The sequence below is a fragment of the Triplophysa rosa genome, linkage group LG9, assembly GCF_024868665.1.
Source record: "Triplophysa rosa linkage group LG9, Trosa_1v2, whole genome shotgun sequence".
Lineage (NCBI taxonomy): Eukaryota > Metazoa > Chordata > Actinopteri > Cypriniformes > Nemacheilidae > Triplophysa > Triplophysa rosa.
The window spans coordinates 16,724,863-16,747,597 of record NC_079898.1 but is presented as its reverse complement, the minus strand read 5'-3'; the positions used below and the strand labels follow the sequence as shown (position 1 = coordinate 16,747,597).

The window sequence follows — 22,735 nt, the reverse complement described above, 5'->3', positions numbered from 1 at the left end:
AATCATGTTCTCATAAGATTTCTGTTTTACATTTCTTTTCAAATAAAACAACTTCTTCAATGCAAAACTGCTGTTGTTAAGTCTGATCCAAGTCAAATATACGTAACTTGTGTGATGAAATGTGAAAATACTCAGCAGATGTGTGATGTCTTTATCGAATAACACTTTCATTTTACACTCATACAGTATGCCTCCTTTCTCAGTCTGTTAAAGTACTGAATTTTTGTTATACACTTGACAGCGTGTATTCGACGACCTGCTGCACGTCTGTCAGATTTAAATACCAAGTAAAGTTGAATCTGCGAAGAAAAGTTGAACTGCTTTTACCACTAAAAGCTTACTGAAAAACCCTTGGTGGTGGTGGTATCTTGCTGTTTGAAGGTGCAGTAATTTCATCAGTATGACCACTTTAAAATGAATGAAAGGTGAAATAAAGAAAGAGGATTGAAGGCGATAGACGAGACTCCCAGATGCAATAAAAACATCAGCCGCTGGAAGACATTGTGTGTTTAGTGTGATGTCTGCTACTTCGTTCAGACAGCACGCAACCGCATACGGCTGTACGCCTCACACAACTGCGTCCGTTTCTAAAAATGAAGAGCCCTGCTCTGGTCTCCACCACCTCAGGCTAGTGTTCTTAATGGCCTGTTTATACAGGGTGAAAACACAAGACGGAGAGGAAATGGTGGAAACACAGCCTCAGCCTCACAGTTTCCTCAGCCTGCTGTAAATAGACAGCGGACAGAGTGTGCCGTGTGATAGAGTGCACACACATTTATCATTTGCGAATTCAGTAGTTTGATCAATGATGCCAGGGATGTTTTTATAGTGAAGATGGCCTTATGAGAGTATCTTTCAGGTTGCGTACTTCATCAGCTATTATGTTTGCTGGTTAGTGGCTAAAAGAGCTGTTTAAAAGCCCCACCGGATTTCACTGCGTTCTAAAGCCACTCTGAAAGTGCACTCTGATTCTCTCGATATTCTTTAATGGAGTCCAACCTTAGGATTAGCAAAGGTGTTTTTGAATGTGAACAAAGAAACCTTTAGTTTGAACTTCAATGGCGGTCAGGTGAAGTGACGGGATACAGTTACTGGAGCTTTTTCCCACTGTCTGAATGAAACTAATGTTTTGTATTTGCTTTTGTTTGTTCATTGACAGGTTCACCTTGGTGTTTGGCTGTCTGGTCCTGTCTGTGTTCTCCACCATCCCTGTTCATATGGAGCTCTCCAATCACTGTCTCATCATACTGGTGAGGACCGAACAAACACACATCCTCCATTAAAGGGACAGTTCACCCGAAAATAAAAATGATGTCATCATTTACTCACCCTCGAGTTATGTCATATCTGTATAAATTTCTTTGTTCTGATGAACACAGAGAACGAAATTTGGCTTGTAACCAAACAGTTCTTGGCCGCCATTGACTACCATAGGTGGTACAAATGACAATGGTAGTCAAAAGTGCCCCAGAATTGTTTGCTTTCCTACATTCTTTCAAATATCTTCTTTTGTGTTTAACAAAGAAGAAAATTACAAAGCAATTTTTCCTACTATGGTAGTCAATGATGAACTCATTAAATGAATTCACAAAAACAAGCGATTAGATGTCAGTGTTGTTTTCTGATCTGGGCCTCTAAGATCCCTTCGATGACTCTGGTCCTTAAAAGATAATCACTGAGATGAGGTCATTTGATACATGTGTTATGCTAAGCTGGTTTTATCCTTACGCCTAGATGTTTTGCTGGCTAATAGGGTCCTATCAGGTGACGACATTAAGCGGCATGGTGCTTTTAATGATATAATACCCGCGTCTCACTGGAACCCTGGTAGAGCGGGCCAAGGTGTTACTGTATCAGTTAAAGGGGTTGTATCGATGCTTTATCAGGGTCCTATGAACTGACCCAAGAGGTGAGGGAATGCATCTCCCTGCTGGTGGGAAAACAGTAGGGAGGCATAACATTCAGTATCAGATAGTCCTCAGGATACACAAACAGTGTTGTGTCAAGCTATGGGAAACCGAGATTAGCTGGACAGGTAAGTTTAAAACCACCCCCAGGCCTCTAGCCCCATGGGATGGGGGTGGCCTGATAAAAGGTCATATCTGTTGATTTGTCCATCAATAGATGACATTACACTTTGTGTTAGATTTTAAAAATAAAATTAGAGCTATTAAAACAAATTGTGTGAGTTTGGGGTGCAATTCTGTTTGGCGATGCGTAGAAATGACACACCTGAGGTTTTACTCGCATACAGTAGCACACAATGCATCAGCAGTAATGTAAATGCATGGTGTGAAGGCATGCGTTGAGTTCTTGAAGGATCAGCATTTTGAAGTCTTTCTTTATGCAGGCAGATGTTTTTATCAGGTGAGCCCAGCTGGGGTTTATCTAACATTAGCAATTATCTTGGACCAAGAATGTGGCGATGATGGATTAGCTAAGAGGTTAATTGTGTTAACTAGACATGACCGCAGTTTCCTGTGGTGAAGCAGAGTGTGGAGGCTATAGAGACTCTACAGCCATGCTGTGCATTTTACAATGAGGTTCATTTATTAGATATACTTTGGGAATATTGGAGGGAGAAGACTGGGGCTGTGTTTTTGCCTCTATTTGCAGATATTTTTGTTCATTTACACAATAAGTTGTGTAGGCTATAAGTAGCTTGGTGTACTATGCTTATTGTTGGCTCTTAAGGCAAAATGTTGAATGCTTCCTAATTTTTAAGTCACTTGGGATAAAAGCACTGGCTAAATAAATACATGTAAATGTAAAAACCATATAGGCAGTGAGTGCTTAATGATTGCAGTCAGTGTACGCTGCTGTACTATATATTAGAACAAAGACTATAAAAGACAACAGGAGCACAACAGAAGGCGCCCTTAAATGTAATTTGATAATGAGCTTTGTAAAAAGTCTTTCTGAAATATAGAAAAAGTAAAATATAAAAAAATACATTTGCGATTTAAATTTAATGGTTTGTATTAACAACTTAACAGATAGTTTGACCTTTCATTACACCATTATTTTAGGAATTAATATGTTAAAGGGGTCATATGGCGGAAGTACGTGTTTTTCTGTGTTTTTGGTGTGTTATAAGTTGCCCATGCATGTATTAGACACGTAAAATTGCACAAATGAAAGTGTGGGAACAAAAGATGCATTCTATCTAGAAGCGAATGCTCAACCAGACTTGCCTGAAACGCCTCGTGTAACCACACCCCGGCGAATCCACGTAACTTCGTAACATGATTTGACTAAGACCGCCCAGATCTACACGTAGATACGGTGGGCGTAATTGTAAATCTCATTGTATCGTCTATCAGTACAGTTGCTTTGGAGTCGTTACATTTCCGTGAAATGCTTGCAGTATTTGACCAATCACTACGCACTGGTGAACTGGCCAATCATAGCACACCTCTCTTTACAGAGCGATGAGCTTTGTTAAAACTCAGCGCGTTTCAGAGAGGCGGGGCAAAGAGGAGATACAAACACGCACGGTATGTGGAAAATACAACGTTTTTTAAACTTTAAATGGTGTATACACATTGCGTTACATATAAAACAAACAATAATATTCGTTTTAGCCGTGCAATATGACCCCTTTAATTAATTAATATAATGAATATATACATTTATTTAATTATTATCAATGATTAATACGCTTTTATTAAAGATTAATTTCATCAGATGATGTCAAAAACATCTTTGATAAGATTGTGAACACGAAACATTAACAATGTAACACCAGCCATGGCAGTGGTGATTTCTTACTGTATGTAGTTGTACTGATGGTGTTTGTGATTTGCAGGAGTTTGTCATGATTGTTGTGTTTGGTCTGGAGTACATCATTCGCATCTGGTCGGCCGGATGCTGCTGTCGCTACAGGGGATGGCAGGGTCGACTGCGCTTTTCGAGAAAACCGTTCTGTATCATCGGTAAGCTCAAAACCCTTCTATCAGTGTTCTTGCTGCCCCGTATAAACTTGTTTGTACAGGTTGATGGATCTGCTTTGTCTGTGTAGATGTTGACGGATGCTTAGCGCATAATGATAGCTTCTCTACCCGGGATCAATGACTGACCCAAACATACATAATGCCGAAGAAGAACAATCTTTATGCGCTCTCTTTTAATTCCCTTGTAAGGTCAGGCATACTGAGGGATTGCCGATGCCATTTGTATTTACTACACACCCAAGCACACGGCCCATGTGTGGTATTGTGTCGTATGATGGTAATTTTAGTCTTCAGGGTGAATATATCATTGTGTGTCATGCACTGAACCTCATCTCCATTTATCAGGAAGCATAGCTACATCAGAAAACCATCAACACAGTGACTAACTCTGAATTATGAGACAGTGAACAAAAGGCACAATTTCCCTTCTCTGCTTCACACATTTATTCAGAATGTCCCATTGGAAATTATACAGAGATCTTGGCATACCCCTTAGACTCCTAATGAAGCACACTGCTGTAATAATACAGCACATCATCCATTACCGCATCTGCTAGAAAACTAATATAAACATATTCATCTCAAACTCTTATGTAGCATTCTTTTTTTATACCTGCAAGACTTTAATACTGAATGTATGTGGAGCATGGCAAATAGTGAAAGGTATTTAATATAATGAACAAAAAAGAAAGAATTATTATTATCGCCTCTGCTAGCAAACTAATATAAACATATTAATCTCAAACTCATTATTTTTTATACCTGCAAGACTTTATTACTGTATGTATATGGAGCATGGCAAATAGTGAAAGCTATTCAATTTAATGAACAAAAAAGAATTAATAAGAATTATTATTATTTTTATTATTGTTATTAATGCTTTTTATTTTTATAATTTTGTAATGAATTCATTTCGATGAATTTATCCTCATTTTGATTGTCAAGGATTTTATGTATCTAAGGATAGTCAGTAGCGAAGGGCATTGGACTGTGCATGTTTTGCCATCAGTCTTAGTCACATGACAAAGGTTTGTGGTTTAATAAGCAAATTTTTTAGGCCATGCACCAGCTGAGCAAACAGTCATTAAAATGAATGGGAATTATAATGGATATCTCTCTTCAGGTATTATAAACCTTCCTAAACCTGCCTATTTGTTAGGTTAACCTAAATAAAACATTGTATATCAATGCAAAATAGGATGAAACGGAAACAATCTGTATAGCAAGCAAATGACAATGGTTTAAATGCTGCATAATAGGACTACAAGATATCAAGTTAATAAAATATTGCTAATGGGCATATTATGAATATTGCAAACGTTTGCAATAACATCATAATTTTAATACTTTAAAAAGGTATGTATAGTCAAAGTTTCAGGTCGATGCAGATAGCAGTGAGAATGGTAAGACATAGAGAGCAATGCATTCTTTTCCCAGAACGAATGTGAAGCATGTATGTAGATGATATATTTTTCGGTGTAAAATATATTTTAATATCATTTAAATTGATTTGCCAATCCTTAGATATGATTGTATTGCATTATATTGTTTTGGAGAATAAAGACTAGAGTGCTGTCAAAGTCCATCTGCTTCTTACAAAATAAGTGACCTCATCACATTTGAACCTTGGGAAACATGCTCCCAATACACAGCATTCAGAAGATTGCCATAATTTTTTTACTACAGGCTTGGCTGAAAGTGTTGAACTGGACCACATTAAAAGCCGCCGCTCTCCTAATCGATTAGCAATCGCGTTTCCACCTTTACATCACCCTTTCACGAAGCATCATACTTCAATTGCGCTTAGCGCTGTCAGGATGAGAATCGCCTGCAACAAATCAGACAGTACAGCTGCTCTGTTGGACGCGGTGCAACTTTTATGATTTTGGATTTCCACATTTTAGTATGGCCTTTGTTCACAAGACGCATAAATCAGCCCCTCTGGTTCCCATCTGCTCATGTTCCCCAACGTTCCACTTTCAACCTTGAAGAGTCGTGAGATTCAGATTTCATATAGCAGACTCTTTGGAGGCCACCTTGGACTCGTGTGACTAAAAAGAACGTTATTTCAAACCTCGGGCGTACATTCGGCAGGAAAATATGACTGAGGTGATTCGAGCAAAGAACAATATTATCTCTGGTTAAGATGTGTTGGAAGCTCGAGGAGGATTAGATATGCTGTTCTTGTAAGGTTGTGGCTTCCCAGCTGTCCCAGAATGACCCAGTTATTGAAATATCACCGTCCCTGTTGTCTCAGAGAGCTACTTATTAGAACACACAGATTAGTTTCTATGTAGATTGTCTCATATGCTCTTGGAATGGCTGGGTGGTCCTCATCCTTGTTGAAGTAAGCTGTGTGTTGCCAGAGAAGAGTGATATTGATATTGTGACATAAAGAAGGCTGTCGAAGGGATTGCATTGTGCTGCTGATGCAGCTTTGCTATGTCAGGCTTTATTTTATATGGAATCCATATGCAGTGCTCATTTCTACAGTAGCTGGCCAGTGATCAAGTATTTATTTTGTTTTCCACGTGTAAATGAATGGAAATGGTGTCTCATTAAACTCTTGCTGTCTCCTGTGTTACAGACATTATTGTGCTCATTGCATCCATCGGCGTGGTTTCAGCTGGTAGCCAGGGCAATATTCTTGCCACGTCTGCACTTCGCAGTCTGCGTTTTTTACAGATCCTGCGCATGGTGCGTATGGACAGGCGAGGCGGTACCTGGAAACTGCTGGGATCTGTTGTCTACGCTCACAGCAAGGTATGCTCAGATATGCTATAGAACTGTTTTTATTGAAATATAACCACCCCAAAAAGCATTGGGTCCAATGTTCAAATGTCATTGTATTGTATAGCATCAATGTGGCGTTATGAAATTTCCAAAGAATAATTTGAGAAAGTCCTCAAATAAGTAGACTAGAACACACCGTTCCGAGCTCATGACCCCACAATCAACCTCTTTCTCCATCACTGCTTGGAGTGAAACTCCAGCCATGGGCTATAGCCAAGCCACACGCTTCCTCGGCCCTCATTTAGTGGAGAGATTAGGGGTCCCCACATAACTGTGGTCCACATAATAGCAGAGTTATTTGATTCTTTCTCCTCTCAGCGTCACATTTTCCTGACGTTTCTCAAATGTCTGTAAAGATGACTTTAACTGGATTAATGTTGTGATGTTTGTTTTCAGGAGCTTGTGACCGCCTGGTATATTGGCTTCTTGGTGCTGATCTTCTCTTCGTTCCTAGTCTACTTGGTGGAGAAAGAATTTAACACACAGTTTGCCACCTACGCAGATGCTCTTTGGTGGGGTACGGTAAGTCGGTAGAAAAATTAGCTGTAGAAAAAGTGGCGCTGACAAAATGTGACCCAAATATCTATTCTGAGATAAGCATGAAAGTTTGATTTCAGTTTGTTTTTTACTCGGTCAATAAAAAAGATTTTAAAGGGATAGTTCACCCCAAAATAAAATTCACTTACCCTTTTGTCATTTCAAACCTGTCTCACTTTCTTTCTTTCTTTAGAACACAAAATCAGCTATTTTGAAGAATGTTGGTAACCCAACAACGGCGGCACCTATTGTCTTGCACTGGTTTTGTGTTGTTCGGTTACCAACATTCTTCAAAATATCTTCTTTTGTGTTCTGCAGAAGAAAGAATGTCATACAGGTTTGAAACATAGACAGTATAAAATATGGACGACGCACTACCATTCACTTCTATTGTAGAAAAATGAAGCCAAAATGTCAGCGTTATGACCACTGCCATTGATGTCATTTGGAGCCAGACACCGTGTCTATACCAGACCCAGTAGTGAGCACGAACTGGAATGCGGTATCAAGGTCCCGCCCATATTTCCTGATGACTCAATCGTAAACAAAGAAATCATGTTACCACACCCCTTTTTATAACATCTTATAACTAACTAAAAGCAAACGTATTCGGAAACAAACACTTGGACATACATCAACGTGATAAAAACTGACTAAAATAACAGAAAACATCTTTGGAAAAAATATATTTGAAGTGTAATTGGATTTTATAGTTTGGCTCCTGTTCCATTTGTTTACATGGAGAGGGTGGGGTTTATGACCTATACTGCAGCCAGCCACCAGGGGTGCGATCAAAGAGCCCGCAGCTTCACTTTTCAGGACGTGTGAGGCACACTCGGTTTGAAATGACAAGAGATCGACTAAATGATGACACAATATTCATTTTTGGGTGAACTATCCATTTAGAGTATAGAAAACAAAAAAACACAGGCTGGGTTTTCACAGACTGCGTCACAAAAGCTTACCCAAGCACAAAAATGGTAGCACAAAATTCAGCTGCAGGCAAATATTGTAACCTTAAAAGTATATACTACAACCCCCAAACTAAATGTTTAAGTTATTACTACGTTTCTGTTTCACTGGTTAAAATGAGAATGTAAATTATTAACAAATAACTATGTATTTCATAAATCAATAAGCAATAAATGACAACCTTTGTATTGTTTAGTTGTTGTTACACACGCAGCATGACTGGTCATGCTTCCTCACCGGTTGACTTACCAAATCTATGCATCTAATTTCCAGCTCCCACCGAGCGCAGAAAAGGCGTTAAAAGGGGATTCGAGGTCAGATGAGTCTCCTGCTGTAGACACAAACCAGCAGTGGGCCAATCTTGCGCTGTCCCACAGTATTTACACTGGGTTGAGCCCAAGCCAGCGTCTAGAGCTGACAGGCAGGCTTCAGAGGAGGAAAACATGAGAACAGAAATCTGGCATGTGTGTGAGCTTCGCCTCCTTGTGCTGTAAAGGCCGTGGCACTCTTCGCATTTGACAAATCACTCACTTTTACTGGATGTGTTGAATTTGTTTTGGCCGGGGCTTTCTTTAAGTATCCCCTGCCTGCGAGGATCCAAAACACTCGCTTATGAACGTAGAAAGAAGGGCGATATGTCAGAAATCCCAAAGTGTTTCTCTTGCTGAAAGATGGATCAAACTGTGTGTCTGTGTGGCCGTAACTTTATAGTAGAGCTCAGTTCCGCTTAAGTGTTTATGGGTGTTTAGTGTGGCATAATGGGCAGAAGTTAATGCGAGTGGAGCTTGACTTGGCCTCCACTGAGAAATATCCCGTTTGATGGCCGAAGAAGATGAAGAATCGGTGCAGACAGACCGAGACAGCTCTCAAGGCGATCGGACCAGAATTAGATCTGTTCCCTGTGTTTGGCTGTTACGTAACGATAGATTAGTCGCTGGTTCAAAAGTTTCGTCCAAACCTGTGCCTAATTTGAAAGTAGCATTAAAACTGTGATGGCTCAGACTCTTTCTTGTTTCTGGTAAGTTACTGGAGTGGAAACAGTCTGATCTCACAGGAATTCATGATTATTTTACGAGGTGGCTAATTTGTATGAATTTGTACCATGTGATTTGTACAAAAATGTACGGTTAGTACAAAAAAGTCAAATTTAAGCCCCGCCCTCAGCCCAACCCCTAAACATAACTGGCGTTAAAGCAAATCATACTTAAACGTAAGAATAAGGTTGTATGGATTCTTAAAAATCAGCCACTTCGTAAAATCAATGTGAATTACTGTGAAATTGTTTTGGAAGGATAAGGAGCACGACTGAGTGTGTGTGATTATCTGTCCAATCAGATTTGAGGACCAGGACTTCCTGTTATATAATAAGCAACATTACCCTTACGTCTTATGTTTTTTAGTGTTTTGAAAGGATGTCCATTTACATTGTTCTGTCTTACTTTTAGATCACCCTCACCACCATTGGATATGGAGATAAGACTCCACAAACCTGGACAGGGAGGCTTCTTTCTGCAGGGTTTGCTTTGCTGGGCATCTCGTTCTTTGCTTTGCCTGCTGTGAGTAACCAGCACTTGAAATACATCCCTTGTGTTCTGGCATCAGTGCAGAATGGGGAAAATATTTTTTATGAAATGTACTGTATGTACAGTATGAATGAATGAACGAACGGACAAAAGAAAGAACAATTGAATGAATGGACCGTTAAATATCCGAAGTGTTCTTCACAAGTCCTCTCTTATTCTCTCCCTTTATGAGGTCTCACATACAGTAGATGGCTGATTCGTTGTCTCCTAAGAAGAACTTAAAATCACTCTGTTTTAGATCGCACAGCCGAAGAGTTTTGTGATGATTTTATGTTGTGTTTGAGGAAATAGAGTATGTGTGGCCGACTCGAATCAGTGGATTAAACATTAGTAATTCTGGACGTTTGTTCTTTTTCTGTGGGTGGTTGCGGGCGTAGGGTATTCTTGGCTCTGGCTTCGCTCTGAAGGTTCAAGAGCAGCACAGACAGAAGCACTTTGAGAAGAGGAGAAACCCAGCGGCCAGCCTGATACAGGTAAACGCACACTATCTGACACACACTCAATCGGTCAAACATTCACAATGAAGAATGAATTCAGCACAGAATAAGTTTACCAAAAGTTTTCATTCTATTGGATCCATGCTAAATGTTCAGCACCTTTAATGTTTTTTATAAAACGGTCAGTTCTGGTCCTTGGTTCTGATTGGCTGAGCCGAGTTCTAAGCCGTTATAAAATACCCCGATTTATAACGGCTGACCGCATTACATAGCCTAAATGTCATTTTATTTACTTTATTTAATGAAACCTTGCTACGCATATGGAATAAGCATTCGCGTCGTGCCACAACGCCCTTAGCTGTTATAAAATGCACTGTAACCCACTGCTTCTTGGGCATATTGCTTCAATAACTCCCGGCTGTAAAGGAGAAATTTGAATACATTTTCTTTTTCATGTGCAACTTGACATTTACGCCCATTTACAGATGAATCCACATTCATTTCAATCTCATACTTGCTAATTTTCCAAAACTTAATTGGCTCCATTAGTGTCAGCTTAAGTTGAATAATTAGCTAATTGCTACAACTTGCTTAATTACACAATGAAAGCCACATTCAGTTTAATACGAAAGAAGAGAAAATGAAGAATATGATGGGCATTGATTGCATTGCAGACTATTATCTTCTGTTAGAGCCAAAGGAAACACTTGCACAGAATTCCTTCCGTGGAAACACATCATAAATATCTGCAAGAGTCTCCCTGAGGACAATAGCTCTTTCTAATGGACAGTGCATCTTTCTCTTCTAGCAGGAGTAACAGATTTACTCCAGGAAAATGTGCACGCACACATATCTACAAAACATTTGAGGTGCTGTAATATTATAGAAATGAGTGACTTCCTTTTTTAATGCTGTTGGAAACCCGCACGCAATTTCACAAGCATTTTGATTTCAAGTCTTTTCCTTCTCCAGGTTGAGTTCTGATATTGCGGACAGAGAAGATCTCGACCTCATTTGGGTCTTTGTGTTTATTTTGTCTCTCTTCCTGCTCTGTCTCATGGTTTTAATTTTCATTCTTTTCCAAAGGCCTTTCGATGGGAAGCCAACCATCCAACCCCAATTACTGTTGTCATTAATCATGTGTTTTTACAATGATGTGTTATTTAAAGAGATAGTGACCTAAACGTAAAATTTCTGTTATCATTTACTTACCCTGTAGTCGTCTTTAATGTATAAGACTCCCTGTGGCTTGGAATACAGGTGGTGTTATCTAGCGGTTTACATTCTTTCTCCATACATTGGAAGTGAATTGTGACCTCGGCTGTCTCTAGTCCACATTCACTTTCATCCTGTGAACAAACAGCAGCATGAACATTCTGCTAAACATTATGTATTCAATGGAATAAAAGTCTTAGAATGACACGAGGGTGAGTAAATTATGACAGAATTTTAAGTTTGGGTGAACTATCACTTTAAGGTTTAACGTTGCAGGAACTGCATTGGTGCCTTATTTCTCATAATTCGTGCTCTCCCACCCACCTCAAATGACTTCGGCCTTTATATAACCAAGGAATATATATACATATCTTAGTTATGATCTGTGGAGTATGACTCCAAGCTATGTCTGGGTTCAGATTCTTTCCTGCATGTTACGATTGTTTTTTTCCTTTTTGCTGATGATTTGTATGGAATGATGGAAAATATGCTCTCCCTCCTCACTGCTGTCACGCTGTCAACTCTGCAATTTCAGAGCACCATCTTCAGTCTTTCACCATTCTGAGGTTTTTTTCCTCACAACACATCCTCTATACCTTTCTTTTTGTTTTTTCATCCACAAATTAATACATACAGTATATTTATATTCATAATGACATTATTGTGTTCCATTTCAATTTTATTCTTAAAATAATTTTTCAAAGATCTGAGAATATTGATAAAATATGTATATGTAGTATTCATGTATGCCCAGACTACAAACCATTGCTTGCACTTGTACTTTGTTAAAAAAAAAGAGTTCCTTGTCAGCATTTTTTACTTTATTTCACATTTTTATGTGCACATATTCTTTTCACTGGATAAATATATGCCTCTTTTTCCTAACCACATCACTTTTAAGTCGTCTGGCTGTTTTTATGTTGTGTGTGCCACCCAGGCATCAAGACATTTATAAAACGCTGTTTCCACTCACATATTCGGAGGTGGAATATTGGCTTGAAAAATATCCCAATGTTTATGCACACAAAGCTTTTTAAATTTACAGTGGGGTTGAACGTCTCAGACCACATTCAAATTCAGCTTTTAAATCTATTGGAAATAAACCGAAAGGCCACTGTTCAAATAAGGAAGTTGGTGATATTTACTATTTAGACATCAGCAGATTGCCTTGCTTCCATTGAAGCCCTCTGGAAGATTCATTCATGAAGCCCTCTGGAAGAACATTCTCAGCACATTTTTGGATAACATGGACCATCAGGTTTTACTACTTAGACAGTCAATGCCAACTCGAGTGGATGTTGTCATTAAACCAAAGGGAAACCTGCAGTACCAAACGTACCATATAGTAAGAAAGGCTGAAATACATGCAGGCTTTTAATGCAAAATGCCAATAATATAAATTCTTTTTTATTCATGCATGGAATACTGACATATTTTTATTAGTGGTCTCAGACTTCATGTGATATTTTTGCAGCAAACCGATAAAAAAAAACAGCAGTTGAGCAAATGTCTTGAGGTCAAAATTCACAGATTCACAGATTCACTGGCTGTTCCCTCACCATGCTATTGTCTTTCTCCACCCATATCCCTGTGTGTGTTTGTGTATGTGTTTGTCTGTCTCCTGCACCAGGCTGCCTGGCGTCTCTACTCCACAGACCTCTCCAGAACAAACCTGAGCGCCACATGGCTTTTCTATAAAAGTGTTCTCCCTCCTCAAAGGCATGTATCAATGCAGTGAACTGATGGAAGGACGCTTACATGAACCGGTTTTTACTAATCTTTTTCTTTTCTTTTTGTTCTTCTTTTCTTTCCGTTCTTCTTTTCTTTCCAACCCCTGCTTTTTTCCTGGCCTTGTGTGTTTCTCTTTTATTTTCTGTTTTCGTTTCCCTCCCTGTTTTCCTGGTTTTGTATACTCTGCACGTAGTGTGTGTGGCGTAGCTATGCGGCTGATGAGAACTCGGTTTCCATTGCTACCTGGAAGCCTCATTTGAAGGCGTTGCATACCTGCAGCCCTGCAAAGTAGGTACAATTGTGGCAACTGGTGTCGTCTTTGGTGTTGGTGCTTCTGTAGCTCTCATTTCCCCACTTTAGTCTGCAAACAAATTTCTTTTAATCTGTCTTTTCTTTTCATGCATAATCCTCTTCTCTATACCCCTCTGTAATCTTTTTATGTATACATGCTTGTTTAAAGTTATTAAACATAAAGCACACCCGTATGGCCAGAGGTGTACAATGTACACAGGAACTATGCTGAAAGTGACAGTTCACCTAAAAATATCATTCACTCACCCTCGAGTTGTTCCAAATCTGCATGCGTTTCTTGGTTCTGATGAACACAGAGAAAGATGTTTGGAAGAATGCTTGTAACCAAACAGTTCTTGGTCACCATTGACTACCATAGTAGGAAAAATGACACGGTTTACTCTTCAAAATATCTTCTTTTGTGTTCAACAGAACAAAGACATTTACAAAGAACTTTTTGGTATAGTCAACGGTGGCCAAGAACTGTTTGGTTACAAGCATTCTACCAAACATCTTTCTCTGTGTTCATCAGAACAAAGACATTTATACAGATTTGAAACAACTTGAGAGTGAGTAAATGTTGACAGAATTTTTATTCCTTTAAGTTTGTTTTATTGCCGTTTGACACTTACTGTATATAGTTGTATAATACACTTATATAGTTATATAGTTGCTTTTAAATCACTGACTGTATTCACACTTAAGTCAGGTTCACACAAGTTCCCTCTCAGTGATGGATTGAATGAAGATGTATCGTTTTAGGTCACAGCCGGTGTTGTGGTCATTGATGAGATGTCTCTGCACAAGGATGGATGACCATAGTGGAGGTCAATTACATTTTACAGTGAAATAAATGGATCTTGTAAACTTCACTGGAGTGTAATTTTATTGGCTTGTTAGAAACTGTTTTAATTCAAGGTGACTTAAAAAGTTATATCTTACGAGTGTTTTTTTAAATACGAGTATTTACTAGTCTGAAAATGTTTAAACAAGTTCACCTTGTTTTTATAAGTTACAGTAACATTTACTAGTAATAACCCAGAATAGCATGTGGTTTTCTCTGAAGTACACAAACTTTTCGTAATTTTTTTTGGTTTTCATCAACTTTCGGCTTGGATGAGAGCCATAAACCCCACACCTGCTTCCTGGTGTGAATTCTGCAGTTAACTGAATTTCCCTCGTGTTGCCCAGAACAGATAAATCAAACCCAACAGAAGCCCAGACCGTTTGTGGACAAGCACCTGAAGACACATAAATAATGCTCTGAAAAAAATGGATGTGCTGTTATATTCAGACCGTTCACCAGCTCTGCTGTGATTACACCCAGAACACCCGCTCATCCCAACACTGTGCCCCCTCTGCTAAAGCTCATCTTATTCAGCTTGACTGTGCATTGCTCATAGCTGGCATGTCTGCTTGATGCCCGTCTTAGAAATGACTGTACATTTCTTCTTACTATTAACGTGTGTGTTTGCTTTTTTAATATATTGTGTGTGACATTGAGAGAAATATATTGATGGGTTTCATTCTCCAAATGAAACGCTCAATATATTTTTCCTTTTCTGTAGTTTCCTTATTAGTTGCTGTCATTCATGTGAAGTATTAATATCTGGCCTCTTTTCTCTCTATGTTTTTAACTAACACCTGTAGGAAAGACCAGGGGGAAACCATCAGCAGGTTTGTTGCTCTTGTATCTACATCACCCTTGTGTCTGGAATGTTTCACTATACTTCAGAATCGATTGTGTTACTGTAGCTTCAACAAGAACTAGGGAGCAGAATTCAGTACATTCATTCACTTGTCATGGCATGTCACATGTCTTGCTTTATCATTCATTATCATTGTTTGCCATATGACTGATGGAAGATTTTTTTACTATTTCTTTTAATTGAATACTAAAGTCGGTTTAGTAGTTATCGGTTTTGTTTAAAATGCAACATTTGTAAGGCTGTAATGTAGTTAGATGTTTGTTGTCAGGCAGATTTGCCGCTTTTGTGTCTTTGTATTTTTCAGTAATTTCAGCTGAAAGGGTGCTTGTTGCTCAAACCATTTTTTATACCCTCTACTAGTTAACATTGTAATTGGTTGTTTGCCTGTTTCATATTATTTATTTGAAGAGCACAGCATCAGCACTCAGATTTAAATGAAGTCATTAATTTACTATTACAAAAGCCTCAGTGTGTGGCAAATGTGTCATTAAATGTGTTGGAAAAGTAACCTTCAAATTGTAAAGGCGTTACAATAAACGGCTGTGCTGTGTATACTTTTTGCAAAGCTTATGGAGCTTTGTCTTTGGGCAAAACATTAGGTTGTTTGTACCGTTTAATCCATTTTTTTTGACTGGTTGAAGTCATTTTATAATTGACTGGTAAAGCCAAGAAAGTTGGTCATAGCAGAGTTGGCTTTTTAACACGTTTTACAACTTGTTTATATAATTTAGTGCGACAGTGTTTTTGTGTGTGGTTTTGATTGAGACGAAACTAATGAAACTTTATTTAACCGTGTTTGGTTGCGTTTTGCTTCATTTTACGGCAAGTTTTCCGTTTCTGTTTTATACCATCCATGTCATTCTTCCACTTAAGGAACTTGTTTCTCCTCACGGTCTGACTAACTCATCTGCCATCTGTCTCCCTCATTTCCTTAGTAAGGGTCATAGTAATAGACAGAGGCTCTTCAGGAGGTATACCACACGGAAATATAGGTACCCAGCATCCCCCACTGCTCCAGCAATATGACCAATGTGAATGCTGACTAATCTCATGCATGACCGATGGTGGTGGTTACCTCAGATAACCCCGTCCCCTCTCAGACCCCACAAAGAGTCTAAATATAAAGGGTGCTGCCTTCTTCAATGCCTGTTGCCTGAGGGATTCAATTGAGCCGTTTAAAAAAAATTCTGTTTAGTGATAGATGTTGCTGTGGTTATTTTATTAAGAATGACAAGTTCAATTGTAAAACTAGTCATGTCTACAGACTTGTAAAACTTTTAGAACCACCTTTATGTTTTAAAGTCTGCTATACTTGCAATACACCTCACCAAACATTTACAGAGAGCAGAAATTCAATCAAAACATTAACTTACACCAACAGTTTTTGTTATGTTATGTCAAAGTTTTCATTTGCCACTGTAATGTTGTGACTTGAATAATAATTCTCAATTTTTCACAAAATTGCTCTATGCATTTAATTGTGATTTATTTTATTTAAAAAAAAATGCAGTTTAGTATAAAACTAGTTGTGAACTTGCATGTTGCATGTGCATGAAACCTGGTTTAATACGGCTAGAATTAACCTATACACCTCCCAATGCCCTGTTATATGTAATTTCTCCCTTATTCATACACTGGGTATGGGTCTGGGTCTCTATTAGACGTAGAAGACAGCAGTTGTAAGGTTTTTACACAGGTAGCAATGGAAGTAGGGTGGCCAGAGGGTGGTCTTTTTAAAAGTTAAATGCTTGCTGATTGGTAGCAACCTTGGAATGGCGATTGTCTTGCATGATAGTACTTTTGATGCAAGATTAGTTGGGGATAGTATTTCTGGCTTGGGTAAAGAATATCCAAGAGGAGATTGTAAATTATGCCTTAAAAGCATGAGAAAAGACGTGTTCTGTACTGGAGAAATCCACTAAAGACTTGAGAAACAAGACAGCCTTTAGTTAAATACCTCTTTTTCTCAATTCAAAATTGTATTGTTGTTATATCTGTTTTATCCCTTCTCATTCACTCCTTCCTACTCCTCTTCCATTTATCTCCAACCCCTCTTTTCCTTTCCTGCAGCCAAAAGCTTAGTTTTCGGGAGCGTGTGCGCATGGCCAGTCCTCGCGGTCAAAGCATAAAGAGCAGGCAGATGTCGGTGAATGACCGGCGCTCTCCCGGCACAGAGGCAGGTGTAGAGGGCAGCAGTCCTGCTAAGGTCCAGAAGAGTTGGAGCTTTAATGATCGGACTCGATTTCGCCCGTCTCTTAGACTCAAGAGCCAGTCGCGCACAACAGCTGAAGGTGAACCTTTTCTTCTAATTGGACAAACCATTCAGTAGTGCCTTATTTTATTATAACTTTATTAACAGAAGCCATTTTTGAGCTGTCACCACTGTTTAACCACTCAACTCAACTGACTCATGACTATGACTCAACCATGAATAAGAAATAACTACAATTTGAATGGCATGAAAATGTTAGAATCTTTGATCTTGTTTAAAAAACAATGTTGTGGAGGCTAGTCTTTCTGTTTCTACTGCTTGTTATTGATATTGTAGACTTCTCCACAAAAGCAGGATTTATAAACGATATTAGCTGCAGTTGGTCTCTCCAGAGGATCCTGTGTTTGTCCTATAACTAACCTCAGCTTATGCTCCTATCCCCAGAATTCCATTCAAGGCAGTATAAAAAAGCATTGTTTACAAGAAGATATTCAGTATTGACAGAATCCTGCACATTAGACAGGAATAACTGACAAGGCCATGGTCCCATGAGGAAATAAGACAGATTGGTAATTCTTGCAAAACTATATTCTAGATACCATATTAGATGCAGCTATTTGAATGTTGGCTTTAAAATGTCATAATCGAATTAACTACAGTATACTCTGAAAACATAATTCTTGTGGCTTAGTAAATATAACAAAAATAAACCGTTATATTAACTTAATAAAATCGCTTTTTCAGTGGTGCATATTAAAATAATGATTAAAAATGTAACCGTTAATTTCTCTAAATTATATATTATTTAAGTGTATTTATTATTATAATGAAAAGAATAAGTATTTAATGAACAAATTATATTTTTAACATACACTTAATATATTGGGGTAAATTCTAATAAAAGTATTTGAGTTACTCAGATTTACTTTATTTTTTTACTTACATTTACTCAATTTAAACAGTATATTTAATTGATTCCACAGCTTTAAAATGTACTCAATTGTTTTGAGTGTACATTTTTTCACGTTTTAGAGTGTAGCAGTCTACAGAGGGAAAAAAATTGCTCTTTCATAGCTTTGGAGATTTGAGTTCTCGGTGTGTTTAAGTATCTTAGCCTCAAATGTTTCTTTTAAAATAAAAATAACAGTGTAACCTTGATAAAAATAAAATAAGATTATAGGTGTGTAAAATGAATTAATGAAGAAGTCATATTTCTGGCAAAAGACATAGACATGTTGCTTCTGATCTCAGAGCAATAAAATGGCAGCAACAAGCCAAAAAAAACTGATATTGCATCTTATCGCTGCTTCCTGTTTGTTTGTTTGTACCAAAATATGAATTGCATTTCCTATTGAATAAATATCTACAAAATAGCTCTGTTCAGCATTTCGCAAAGGTACAAAGAACCATCTGAGGGACTTCAGCTCTGTGTGAAGCCCACCAACCTAAAATGGTGGTTCCCAGACCAACTGTGCTAACATACTGGCTTTATGCCCTTCTAAATAGCCCACATCATAGATCCAAACAGACTATATAGCTTGTGAGTCACTGTTAAAGGGGAGAAAATGCTTTGTTATACATTTTAAAAGCAGTTTGTCCTTTTTTTGGAGTAAGCTGCTGTTATAGGCTTATAGGCGTTTAAAGGAAGGAATTGAAACAGACCTAAAGCATCATCTACTGAACCTTCTTTTCGATTCACAATTCAAAGTTTTAACTTTTAATATACAGATATTGAGTGGAATCCAAGAATCTCGAATCAGGACTGGGAATAAAAAAAGCTTTTGATGAAAAGCTGTTTTGCTGCCTCCTGACTTAATGTGGTGCTTCAATATATAGGCACCTTCTTTCAGTGTGGCCTGTGGTCTAGGTGAAGGGGGTCAAGGAAAGATTTCTGAATGCTGTGTTGACTCATAACTCTATTGATCGGTGCTTGGCTGTCTCTTCTCTTCAGCCTAGTTTTGTTTTTATAAGAATCTTTCTCTGTTTTCCTTTTTCTATAATAGCCGACACCAATTTTGGAGCAGATGATGCTTTCGATGAGAAGGGATGTCACTGTGATGTGACTGTGGAAGATCTGTCTGCTCCGCTGAAGGCAGTCATCAGGGCCATCAGGTGAGTTTTTAAACACCATGCTGGAAGATCACAATATGGGCCGTTGCAAAAGGTAGCCCAGAAATCTCATTGCTCCGAATTCTAGCTCTATATAGCATTCTGATCCATAAATTATAAATCAAAATAACATCACAAGATTTGTCTGTTCTAGTAGATATCATACATTTCGATTGGCTGTGTGGCAGACAAATGCCTTGTGTTGCTTCAGTTTGGATAATGATTTGTAGATTCCCCCAGTGGAGGTTTGAGGGATTCACACTGTAGTTCACAGGGGTTCAACACATACTTTGTTCACCCTGCTTGGCTGTATCACATTAGGCCGTCATCACTCTCTCTCTCTCGCTCCTGATTGTTGCTTCAGGTGGCTCCGTTCAATTTCACTCCCCTAACCATTAGGGTCTCCCAGGGGGCAAGGGGCTGAGAATTTTCCCTCTTTGCTTTCCCAGGGTGTCGGATGGAAATGCTCACAGCCAGTGCTGCTTACAAACCAGCTCATCTGACATTGTGTACACCTGAGAGATGAAGAAAAACAGACAGGGACAATGTTACAGAGATCACTTAGATTTGTCAATATTTGCAGTTTTGCGTTGATTCTGCAATACGTCAGTCATGTAATGGGTTGAGTTTCAGTGTGGTTGCCCTGCCTGTGGTATTACTTATTTTTACACAGTTAATGTCTTCCACCCCACATGGCTTGACTTGAGTTTACACCTTACTAGAGTAATATTTTTATCAGCTGTTTTAAACTAATGTAAATCTGATCTTATTTTTGGACACTTATTGCTGCTTCAATTTGTCACTTATCACTGCCCTCTAGTGGTTATGGGCAAACTCACAGCAATCCAGGTCTTTCATTTCTGCAATTTACAAATGCTTCTCCACATCTGATTGAAAAAAGAAGAGCTGGCCTTGCAGCCTAAACTCACACTTTTAATTTTTGTGTCTCCTAATCTCTATTTCATCTTCCTCTTTTTAAGTGTAGTGCCGTATTCTCATTCCTAATACAAATCCATTTTCTTTCACTCCTGATAGGATAATGAAATTCCATGTGGCCAAGAAGAAATTTAAGGAGACGCTGCGGCCGTATGATGTGAAAGATGTGATTGAGCAATACTCTGCTGGCCACCTGGATATGTTGTGTCGTATCAAGAGTCTCCAGACTAGGTGAGAATTTAGCAGCACCTCCAGTGAAATTAATTTACATATACATGTTTCAATTTTTACAATTTGAGAGATAAACAGTAATAAATATATAGTTTGTAATCTCCATTTTAACATAATGCACACCAACACACAAATATATATTCACAGGGACGGCACAGTGCTGAAGTTTAATTGATATGCACACATTCTACTTCTACATGTTTGTGTCTGCACTCTTTCATTCAGGTTGGATACCATTGTGGGTCCACAGACCCTGAGCGGCAAAGCCAAGACCTTTTCTTCTCCCTCCCTGCACTTGTATTACAGCCAGGCCAAGAAGAAACACTCTGCCTCAGGGTCAGCTGACCCCCAATCCACAACACATTCACACTTCAGAGACAATTGCTGAGGCTGTGTGTCCAAATCCCCAGTGATCTTATCAATTTAATACTTTTAAACAGGTGTAGTTTTTGAATAGCATTGAAATTTGGGCCTAAGGGCTGGACTATACTGTAGGTGCTTGACATGTGACTGACCCACAGCCTCATGCCCTTGACTCTGTCCAATAAATCCATTCCTCTGCTTTTCAGTTCACAGAACTCTCGAACTGTTTAACAAGTTTGGCAAAATCGTAGACAAGATGACTGTGATGCAGCTCATGGACTAACTTTTAGATCGATTCCTTTCTGCTTTCCAGAATGTTTGGGTTTGTGTCCCAAAGCTTAATGTTGAGCTTAATACAGTTAGTAAAATATTTTGTTGGGCATGGAATGGAAGCATGGAATGCTTCGTCTTATTAAAAGAGATTCACAATTAACTTTCTAAAAATCTCTAACTTACAGTTGGTCTTTAATATCTGAAATGATACCTTAATGACTGACTTTAGATCAATGTTTAAGATGTTTTTAAGGAATGGTTTACTTCTCATCATCCAATATTAATTAATGACTTTCAATGAAAAAAAAAGAAAAAATCTAAAGATTGTTTCTGTGCAGTTACACTAAATAGGGACTAAAGATTTCAAGCTTCAAAAGGGATGCAAATGCACCATAAGGATGTGATCCATACGTCAGAAAATTTAAAATAACATTTGAGTATTTATATTTATATTATTGCAGTATTTTCTTTCTTTGAATCATATACATGACTTGGCAGATTGCATGTACTCTGTACTAGAGCTCTATAAACACCTTCTCTTCAGCTATATTTCTTCTTCCCTTCTTTAACAACACATCTTTAAAAATGTATGTGTCCCCAATGTGTGTTTTTCATCCAGACTTGCTACAGCAGTTGGTCCACATCTGAGCTCCAAAGCCAGGAACCTTTCTTCTCCCTCTCTACACATGTATTACAACCAAAGCAGGAAGAAGAGCTCGGGGTCAGAGGCCTGTAGAAGGCAGGGGACTGGGGTTGAGGCTATACTGTGCTTACCTGAATCAGTTGATACTGTACATGGGGTCCAATGATGTACCTGCACAGCATACATAAATATTCTAGTGGTTCATTTGCCATATATTGGTCAATTGAAAATACTACTTATCAAAATCTGTGTCCACAATTCATCTCAGTTGTTTCTGTGATCATGATCACAGATCTCTTTTTTGGGTTGTATTTAGAGCGCCACATAATTTTCATCATTGGACTCTTCGACTAATATCTTCATCCAAGGAGATTGTGTAGCAAACGCTCTGATTGGTTTGTCTAATTGATGTAATATTCGTGATTGCTGTTGATTTAACTCAAACTGCTCTTGCATGACAAATTTGGAGAAGCAATGAATCATAATATACTTTTTCTAACACCTGACAACATGTTTTCAGATAGACACATTTATAAATAATAGTCATCTAGGAATTGTCCTATGTCCATAGGAGAATATCAACACTGTACTCACAGGCAAAATGACACAGACAGTATATACTGTGCAGTATGCTAATATTTTTAAAAGACACATTTTTACTGGTTGGAAGATGAAGTATATTAAAGGAATAGTGCACCTTCAAAATGAAAATTCTGTCATCATTTACTCACCCTGTTGTCATTTCCT

At 38.3% G+C, this 22,735-nt stretch overlaps 1 protein-coding gene across 10 annotated transcripts in view; it reads left to right on the top strand.

Annotated features, from left to right (window-relative positions):
• Positions 1 to 22,735, top strand: part of kcnq5a (potassium voltage-gated channel, KQT-like subfamily, member 5a) — a 104,918-nt gene that overhangs the window by 77,660 nt on the left and 4,523 nt on the right. Inside the window, exons 2-15 of one of the 10 annotated variants that reach the window (XM_057341853.1) lie at positions 1,160 to 1,250; positions 3,809 to 3,935; positions 6,541 to 6,716; positions 7,143 to 7,268; positions 9,701 to 9,811; positions 10,216 to 10,311; positions 13,415 to 13,509; positions 15,163 to 15,189; positions 16,157 to 16,213; positions 17,292 to 17,512; positions 19,437 to 19,545; positions 20,578 to 20,709; positions 20,935 to 21,045; positions 21,965 to 22,066. In XM_057341853.1, coding sequence (XP_057197836.1) covers positions 1,160 to 1,250; positions 3,809 to 3,935; positions 6,541 to 6,716; positions 7,143 to 7,268; positions 9,701 to 9,811; positions 10,216 to 10,311; positions 13,415 to 13,509; positions 15,163 to 15,189; positions 16,157 to 16,213; positions 17,292 to 17,512; positions 19,437 to 19,545; positions 20,578 to 20,709; positions 20,935 to 21,045; positions 21,965 to 22,066 — 1,581 coding nt within the window. Of the gene's footprint in view, positions 1 to 1,159; positions 1,251 to 3,808; positions 3,936 to 6,540; positions 6,717 to 7,142; positions 7,269 to 9,700; positions 9,812 to 10,215; positions 10,312 to 13,120; positions 13,210 to 13,414; positions 13,510 to 15,162; positions 15,190 to 16,156; positions 16,214 to 17,291; positions 17,513 to 19,436; positions 19,546 to 20,577; positions 20,710 to 20,934; positions 21,046 to 21,964; positions 22,067 to 22,735 lie in introns of all 10 variants that reach the window. The other 9 variants (XM_057341854.1, XM_057341855.1, XM_057341858.1 and 6 more) reach the window with 9 other exon arrangements.